The 9926-nt window shown below is 46.4% G+C and overlaps 1 protein-coding gene across 1 annotated transcript in view; it reads left to right on the plus strand.

Moving 5' to 3' along the window:
* The first annotated feature begins 125 nt into the window (after positions 1-125).
* The window catches only part of FUT4 (fucosyltransferase 4), an 18801-nt gene continuing 9000 nt past the window's right edge, over positions 126-9926 (plus strand). The window contains exons 1-2 of the mRNA XM_029911559.1: positions 126-991; positions 2644-2666. Of these exons, the coding sequence (XP_029767419.1) occupies positions 209-991; positions 2644-2666 (806 nt within the window). The 5' untranslated portion in view covers positions 126-208. The remainder of the gene's footprint in view (positions 992-2643; positions 2667-9926) is intronic.

Here is a 9926-nt window from a genome sequence, read left to right on the forward strand (position 1 = left end):
CCCCGCTGGGCCCCCGGGCCGGGGACTGCGCCGCGGGCGGCGGCGGCTGCTGCTGCTGGCGGCCTGGCTGAGCTGCACCGTGCTGGCCCTGTACACCTGCCTGCAGGAGCTGCCCCCGCTGGACGCGGGGCCCGGCCGGAGTCGGACGCGGCCCCCGTCGGAGGTGACGGTGCTGCTGTGGTGGGAGCCCTTCGGCCACCGCCTCCACATGGCCGACTGCCAGCGGCGCTTCAACATCAGCGGCTGCTGGCCCAGCGCCGACCGCAGCCGCTACCAGGAGGCGCAGGCTGTGATCTTCCACCACCGGGACTTCGTCCTCCACGGCCTGGGCCAGCTGCCCGCCGGGCCCCCGCAGCGCCCCCCGGCCCAGCGGTGGGTGTGGATGAACTTCGAGTCCCCCTCGCACTCGCCCGGGCTCAGGGACTTGGCTGGCATCTTCAACTGGACCATGTCCTACCGGGTGGACTCGGACATCTTCGTGCCCTACGGGTACCTCCGTGCCAGGCGGGGGTCCCCGCGCTTCAGCCTGCCCCGCAAGACCAAGCTGGTGGCCTGGGTCATCAGCAACTGGAACGAGGCGCATGCCAGGGTGCGCTACTACCACCAGCTGAGGAAGTACATCCCCATCGATGTGTATGGGGCACAAGGCCTGGCGCTGGAGGAGGGCAGCATGGTCAGGACCGTCTCCCAGTACAAGTTCTACCTGGCCTTTGAAAACTCCCAGCACACCGACTACATCACCGAGAAGCTGTGGCGGAATGCCTTTAAATCCAGCGCTGTGCCCATCGTGCTGGGCCCTCCCAGGTCCAACTACGAGCTTTTTATCCCGCCCGACTCCTTCATCCACATCGACGACTTCCCCAGCCCTAGGAAGTTAGCCATCTACCTGAAATTCCTCGACCAAAACAAACGCCTCTACGGGCGGTACTTCGCCTGGAGGGACAAATATGATGTTCGTATGACTTCGTTCTGGGATGAGCAATATTGCAAGGTTTGTGAGGCTGTCAGGACAGCTGGGGATCAACTCAAGACCATACAAAATTTGGCCAGCTGGTTTGAAAGCTGATAGTGTTGGTTGGGGAGGTTTTCTTTGTTGGCTTTTCCTGAGGATGCAGTACAGTCAAACCAAGGCTTAAAAAGCACTGGTTTTCATGGGGTCACGCACCCGGCCAAAAAAAATAGATTTCAGAAGTGTGTCTGAGCTGTCGCTTGAGTGGCAGGATTAAAAATGTGGGTGAACAGACCATCAGACCTCTATATGTTTGTTATGAACTTATGCAATTCCATCTTTGGGCTATGACAGACCCAGCACTTTCTCAAGAACTTGATTATCTGGTCATCCAGAGCTGAAACCATAAATTCAGTATAGTGTTAGAATCATAGAATATTAGGGTTGGAAGAGACCTCAGGAAGTCATCTAGTCCAATCCCCTGCTCAAAGCAGGACCAACACCAACTAAATCATCCCAGCCAGGGCTTTGTCAAGCCGAGCCTTAAAAACCTCTAAGGATGGAGATTCCACCATCTCCCTAGGTAACCCATTCCAGTGCTTCACCACCCTCCTAGTGAAATAGTGTTTTCTAATATCCAACCTAGACGTCCGCCACTGCAACTTGAGACCATTACTCCTTGTTCTGTCATCTGCTACCACTGAGAACAGCCTAGATCCATCCTCTTTGGAACCCCGCTTCAGGTAACTGAAGGCTGCTATCAACTCCAATTTCTGTCACTCAGCCAATTTTGTCAGCTGTGACAGTTTCCAGGATTGTGAGACTTCCTCATACAGTTCTGACTGTGTATTTTTATTCCCTTCTGGGAACATATTTCTGCTGCACAAAGGCAAATGTATTAATAGTGATCATTGGGAAGATGAAAACTCCTTTGCATACAAATTCTGAGTCTTGTGCCTTTAATGTAATAGTATAACAACGCACAGGCAGTTTTTGGCAGTGTTTTAAATAACGAAAAATAAAAATGGAAAAATCCTTTACTAGGAATCTTAAAAGTCCCAGTGAGGAAGAAGTGTGTGGAAGGATGTCGGTGTGAGTAGACCAATAACCAGCTCTGAAGGGTAGCAAGTATTTCCTCCACTGCCTGGTGGGTAGCCCAATGTGCAGCAAAGCATGGGATGGACTAAGTCTAAGTAAAAACAACAAGGAGTCTGGTAGCACCTTAAAGACTAACATATTTATTTGGGCATAAGCTTTCATGGGTAAAAAACCTACTTCTTCAGATGCATGGAATGAAAATTACAGATACAGGCATAAATATATTGGCACATGAAGAGAAGGGAGTTATCTTACAAGTGGAGAACTAGTGTTGACAAGGCCAATTCAGTCAGGATGGATGTGGTCCACTCCCAATAATTGATGAGGAGGTGTCAATACCAAGAGAGGGAAACTTGCTTGTGTAGTGAGTCAGACACTCCCAGTCCCTATTCAAGCCCAAATTAATGTTGTTAAGTTTGCAAATGAATTGTTGCTCTGCAATTTCTCTTTGAAGTCTGTTTTTGAAGTTTTTTTGTTGAAGGATGGCTACTTTTAAATCTGTTATTGAATGTCCAGGGAGACTGAAGTGTTCTCCTACTGGCTTGTATGTTACTATTCCTGATGTCTGATTTGTGTCCATTTATTCTTTTACATAGACTGTCCGGTTTGGCCAATGTACATGGCAGAGGGACATTGCTGACACATGATGGCATATATCACACTAGTAGATGTGCAGGTGAATGAGCCCCTGATGGTGTGGCTGCTGTGGTTGAGTCCTATGATGGATACAAACTAACATGGCTACCCCTTTGATACTAAGTCTAAGTAAGTCTACTGAAACTAAGTGCATTCCTGCCCTGTATGAAGGTGAAGAAGAGACCTAGGGAAAGGAGAGGAAGAGCTCTTCCATCTTTGCTTTATTCAGGAATCAGAATGTGTTTAAAGGAGTCTGCATGTTTTTCTCCACAACAGTATTCCTACACAGAAAAGGGCAGGGGAGGGTTCAGAACAATGCAAAATTTGTTACTTCAGCCGAAACATTTATGAAAAGGTTAATTTATTTCTATATTATTAGAAATTCTTATATAATGATTAATCTGGCCTTGCAACATGAATTTTAAATCAGTCTATCAGGTGGTAGAATTCAAAATGCTGTTTTGTGGTACATTGTAAATATAATTCCCTTTCTTATAGAAAAACATGGAAAACTAGGTCAAAGCTATATTTTTAAAATGTTTGATACTAAGAAAGAATGCAAATAGAGGAGGACAGAGTTCTATTATTTACTGAGTTTATTTTTCTGATACCTTTATTCCATCTTTTTTTGTTTTGTTTTTATTTGTTTAGATAAAATGAGGTCCCTAGGCTAGAAACTTTCTTAGACAGTTCCTGTTAGTGCAGTGGGTCCAACCCTTTCATGCAACTGTGCCAGTTTGCCAGACTAAGATTTTGGCATATCAGTCAGTGTTTTCTACCTCTTAGTTATTTACCACCTCGAGTGTCTGCATGCTTTCTAACCCACAAAGGACCTTGGGCGGCTCCACTCTGGTGTTTCAGGTGTCCAAGCTTTATTGCAGGTTAAAGTGCACACAGTTGAATGGGAAGCAGACAGTTGCTACACACTGGAGTGCAATACAGACAATTATGGGCCTCCTTCTGCAACCCATGGACCTCAGTAGGAGTAGGATTGGGTCAAAAGGAAGGGCGGGGGAGATAAGAGGACCAGTTGGAAAGAATGAGGTACTAGTATAGGTAAGTTTACCAGCATTGGGCACCAGTGTTTAGAAGAGGTTTGGACTTGACTGAACTATTACATGGCCGGTTGCTAGTTTTGAGATTCATTTGCTGTCAGCAGACTATAATATACTTTAAATCAGTGATTCCCCATGGCTAGGTAGTGGTCAAGTGACACTTCTGTACATTATAGAAAAAACTTATAATAATAATAAAACTGTGGTGCATGAGCCACTTGCCGGTGGTCAGGTCACACTGCTGGTTCCCATCTGTATTCCCGGTTGCTAAAGTTTCAGTAAAATGCAGCTAAAAGCACTACATATTCTTTTCTGATCTTACTCTTTGATATTGGCAATTGCCATAGTTTCTGCAGTGATATTATATGATTCTGAATGGGAAGGAGGATGGTCTGCACAATTGGGAGTGGGATGGGAGGGTCTGTGAGACTCATTAAAATGTGGTCCACATCATGGAAAAAGTTAGAGAACCACAGTTTAGAGTGATAATTTAAAGTTCTGATTTATCATTTATTGCATAAATCGTAGGGCTGTGGATTAATCACAGTTAACCCATGCGATTAACTCAAAAAAATTAATCACAATTAAAAAATTAATCACGATGAATCGCAGTTTTCATTGCATTGTTAAACAATAGAATACCAATTGATATTTATTACATATTTTGGATGCTTTTCTACATTTTCAAATAGTATTCTGTGTTGTAATTGAAATCAAAGTGTGTATATTTTTGATTACAAATATTTGCACTGTAAAAATGATAAAAGAAATAGTATTTTTCAACTCATCTCATACAAGTATTCTAGTGCAATCTCTTTGTTGTGACAGTGCAATTTACAAATGTAGATTTTTTTTGTTACATAACTGTTTTGTTTTTGAGTGCAATGTAAAACTTCAGAGCCTACAAGTCCACTCAGTCCTACTTCTTGTAAGTTTGCTTACAATTATGTGAGATAATGCTGCCCTCCTCTTATTTACAATGTCACCAGAAAGTGAGAACAGGCATTTGCATGGCACTTTTATAGCAGGCATTGCAAAGTATTTATGTGCCGATACACTAAACATTTGTAGGCCCCTTCATGCTTCATCCACCATTCCAGAGGACATGCTTCCATGCTGATGACGCTCGTTAAAAAAATGTGTTAATTAAATTTGTGACTGAACTCCTTGAGGGAGAATTGTATGTCCCCTGTTCTGTTTTACCCGCATTCTGCCATATATTTCATGTTATAGCAGTCTCGGATGATGATTCAGCACATGTTGTTCATTTTAAGAACACTTCCACTGCAGATTTGACAAAGTGCAAAGAAGGTACCAATGTGGGATTTCTAAAGATAGCTACAGCACTCAACCCAAGGTTTAAGAATCTGAAGTGCCTTCCAAAATCTGAGAAGGACATGGTGTGAAGCTTGCTTTCAGAAGTCTTAAAAGAGCAACACTCCGATGCGGAAACTACATAACCAGAATTACCAAAAAAGAAAACCAACCTTCTGCTGGTAGTATCTGACTCAGATAATGAAAATGAATATGCGTTGGTCTGCACTGCTTTGAATTGTTATCGAGTAGAACCCGTCATCAGCATGGATGCATGTCCCCTGGAAGGGTGGTTGAAGTATGAAGGGACTTATGAATTCTCTAGCGCATCTGGCATGTAAATATCTTGCAACACTGGCTACAACAGTGCTATGAGAACACCTATTCTCCCTGTCAAGTGACGTGAACAGGAAGCGGGCAGCATTATTTTCTGCAAATGTAAACAAACTTGTTTGAGTGATTGGCTGAACAAGAAGTAGGACTGAGTGGATTTGCAGGCTCTAACATTTTACATTGTTTTGTTTTTGAATGCAGTTTTATTGTACATAATTCTACATTTGTAAGTTCAACTTTTATGATAGAAATTGCACTTGCAGGATATGGCTTGATGGGCTTCTTTGAGCATCCAAATACAAACCTGTATGCCCATGACTGAAACGTTCTGTTTCTAATCACAACATGTTGAATTCTATTTATTAAAAAATAAATGTAGATGATCATATTGTGGAATATATTTTGCAACATTGCCAGCCTTGCCAAGTCTTTTCTAGTGTGAAAGATTAAAATTGTTTGTCGTGAAACAAGCCCAATAGGATCAGCTCAGAAACATTAAAAGTGTTGTTCTAAAAGCAAAATTAAATATTTAGAAGTAGACACACATCGAATTCAGAACAAACTGAAGCAAATGGATTGGAATTGCAGGAGAACAAGAATATGAATCTTACATATTTAAACAACCAGAACTATGTGGGAATTACTGAATCCATATTACTCCTGGGGGAATTCTGCACTACTGTGCGTGCACATAATTTATGAGCCGTGCATATTTTTAACTTTTTGCGCAGAACAAAGCTTCTGCCGAAATGTTCCTGCAGTTCTGCCTTTCGCCCACCAGACGGCACTGTAGTGATAGAACACAGCAGCCGCTCCCAGCTGGCTAGAGAAGAGAAAGAGCCTGCCTTCTTCACAGCACCTGTCAGGCCAGGTCAGGAGACGGGGGGATATGGGGAGACAGTGTGGGGTACTGAGGGGGTCAGACAGGGGCTCATAAGGGCTAGTGGGGGAGAACAGACTGGGGCAGGGGTTGAATGGGAGTGGAGGCACAGGGCCAAAGGGGGGAAGGAGGTGCAGGGCCACATGGTGATGGGGGAGGGAGTGCAGAGCTACATAGGGATGGGACTGGCTGGGTGAGGGCACAGAGACACATGGGGACTGGGATGGTGGTGTCTGAGTGGGAGTGTTAGACCCGCAGCAGGAGGCTCCCTACGAGACAGGGGAGCAGGCGGATACCGGACACTGTTGGTATAAGTGACATTCCTCTGGTGTTATCTGGACCGGTGATCTGCTAGTAACTCCAATCCTTGACTCTGGGAACCAGCCTTACCCTGCTCTGCTGTGAGAACCCCCACTCCTGGGCTGTTCACGCACAGCCTCTGGCATGTATGCTGCTCCTTGGATTGTGCAACCGAATGACAATAGCCAGTATCTCCAGTCCCAGACACAACCCTTGGAACCTCCGTCTTGCAGTGTCCAGTTATGCCTGCTGCAAGCTTATATGAGTTCGTCAATTTAACAAAGAAATTGATGTGCACCAAACTTGTTATCCCAAGGGGAGTTTCTGTCACGCTTCAAACCAAACGCACTGCTTCAGGTAGAATAAACAAACAAATTTATTAACTGCAAAGATAAATTTTAAGTGATTATAAGTCAAAGCATAACAAGTCAGATTTGGTCAAATGAAATAAAAGCAAAACGCATTCTAAGCTTATCTTAACACTTTCAATGCCCATACAAACTTAGATGCTTCTCACCACAGGCTGGCTGGTTGTCCTTCAGCAAGGCTCTCCCCTTTGATCAGCGCGTCAGTCACTTGGTGGTGATGTCTGTAGAGGGAGGTGGAAGACAGAGGAAGAGCATGGCAAATGTCTTTCCCTTTTATCGTGTTCTTTCTTCCCTCTTGGCTTTGCCCCCACCCTTCAGAGTCAGGTGAGCATTACCTCATCGTAGTCCCAAATTGACCAAAGGAAGTGGGGTGACTCACTCGAAAGTCCAACAGATCCTTTTTTGCTGCCTAGGCCAGTGTCCTTTGTTCCTGTGAGCCTGGGCTGGGTTTGTCCCATACGTGCCCTGATGAGGTGTGAACTGCCCCTCTCTTCTTGGAGAGTTTTGCCTGAGCCTGTTTTAAGCCACGAGGACACATTTTCAGCTTCATAACTATATACATGAAATTACAACCTATAACAGTACTATAACAACAATTACTATAACATCACTACAACAACAATGCTCAGTGCATCATGAGCCTTCTGAAGACACCTGACATGACAAACTTTGCATTGGATACCACACAATCATTTTATAAGGATGAACATGGGGGTTGTGGGGTGTTCCCCTGAGGTACAGAACATCACAGCTCCCCCTTAGTTTATTGCAAGAGGGTTAGTCAGTGACTATCTTGAAGGCAGTTTGGGTTATAGTTCGCTTGGCATCCAGCCATTAAGGCCATGAGGCAGCGTGCCTCAGTTTCCCCTTTCACACACAGCAAACCAGGCGATAAGCTTTAAACCTGTTTACAGGTATTAATTGAAAAGTAGCATTATCATAATGTTTAACATCCGTGTCAAAATTCTTATCCCCAAAACTTATTAATACCAAAATTTTTATCACAGATGTTCATTTACAAGTATATTTAGGATACCATGCCCTCTGTTCAGATAGTGTAGTTTGAGGTTAGTTTGTTTATTACCCATGGTGTCCTTTGACTCTTCCATGTAATCAGTCACTGGCTTTTCTTTCCCTCCAGTGTTCCTCTCTGTGTGGGCTCTTAATTTAATCATGTTTCTGGAATTTTGGTGCCTCTGGCTCTGGCAAGATAGGTGTTCAGGGGGATCCTGCACATTGGCTGGCCCTTTGGGGAGTGGTCTCCCAACCCCAGGACTGTACATATACAGAAAATCCAGCCCCCTTTTTGGGGTTACCCAGTGTTTCCCCCTCCCAGCACTGAGTCCTTCCTTGCCCCCTTTTCTTAGAGGACTATGATCTGTGCTCTGTGGGTTAGGTGTGTTTACCCTTTGATCAGATGCACCTTTTCCCAGCAGCTGTCCCATAACTGCTTTCTCAAAACTGGGTCACAGGCTGAGTGTCTGGATGCACAGATGCTGACCCAGCCATTCTCCTAGTGTCCTGGGCATTCTGCCCCAAGTGACTAGTGAGGAGACATTCCTGTACTTCCACTATTCCTTCCCCAGTTTCCTCCTCTGGGCCCCCTCCTAAGACACATTTCTCTGTGCTCCCTGGGAAGGGTTCAATTGCTTGGGGGGGTTTCTGTGTTGAGGACAGCCGAACTAACATGAGCTATTGGTTGCCTGCTTCCTCCTAGCACAGGGCATTTATTCCCCAGGTGATCAGTGGAATTACACTGATAGCACCTTTTGGGCTCTTCTGCTTTTACAGGAGATTTTGGATGAGGGTTAGCAGTAGAGGGATTTTTTGGGTAAGAGAATGTTTAGGCTCCCAACCCCCTTCTCTCTTCCCAGGGGCAAAATGGGATCCTCCCTTCTCACCAGTTTTAAACCCCTCTTTCTGTGGCCTGCCCTCAACAGACGCCTGAGTCTGTTCGAAGGCATCAGCTAAAAAAGCTATCTCATCCACAGTCTTTACATCTTTGTCCCATAGACACTGCTTTACATAAGCCTTACATATGCTTAGTAAATACTTGTGAGCAACAAGATCAAGCATTCCTTCAAAACTTGCTACCTCTTTACCCCTCACCCATTTTCTCAACAAATCTTTCATTTTGTTTACATATTCCCCATTACTCATACCAATATCCCTCTTAAGATTCCTAAATTTAACTCTATATGGTTCAGGGGTAATCTGAAATCTTTGCAATACAGTATCTTTAAATTTACAATAGTCTAAAGCAGGGGTCTCAAACATGCAGCCTGTGGGGCTATTTCCTGCGGCCCGCCAAGTGTCCCGTGCTTGCCCTCCCCCCCCCCCCCCCTCCCTCCAGGGGTGGGTAAACTACAGCCGCAGGATTGCCCCCCTCAAACTCCGCACCGCTCCCTGAAGTGGCTGAAATCATGTCCCTGCAGCCGGGGAGGGGGGGGGGAGAAGCAGAGGGCTCTGTCCGTGTGTTGCCCTGGCTTCCAGGCAGGCACCGCCCCCCCGCAGCTCCCATTGGCCGGGAATGGGGAACCGTGGCCAATGGGAGCTTCGGGGGAGGTACCTAGAGGCGCGGCAAGCAGCGTGCAGAGCCCTGCGTCCCCCCTCCCCCAGGGGCTGCAGGGACATGGTTCCAGCTACTTCCCAGAGTGGGCCGGGGCCGGCAGCCTGCTTTGGCTCCGGTGTGCACTGCTGCCACCCCGGAACCCAAAGCCCTCCTGCACCCCACCCCCCAACTCCCTGACCTGAGCCCCTTGCCTGCACCTCAACCCCCTGCCCTGAGTCCCCTGCTGCACCCCACACCCCAACCCCATGCCCTGAGCCCCCTGCTGCATCCCACACCCCTTCTGCATCCCACTCCCCTGCCCTGAGCCCCCTGCTGCACCCGAACTCCCTGCCCTGAGCCCCCTGCCTGAACCCCAACCCTCTGCTGCACCCCAACTCCCTGCCCTGAGCCCCCTGCTGCATCCCACACCCCTTCTGCACCC

This window comes from Terrapene carolina, unplaced genomic scaffold, assembly GCF_002925995.2.
Source record: "Terrapene carolina triunguis isolate 2854851 unplaced genomic scaffold, T_m_triunguis-2.0 Scaffold97, whole genome shotgun sequence".
Lineage (NCBI taxonomy): Eukaryota > Metazoa > Chordata > Testudines > Emydidae > Terrapene > Terrapene triunguis.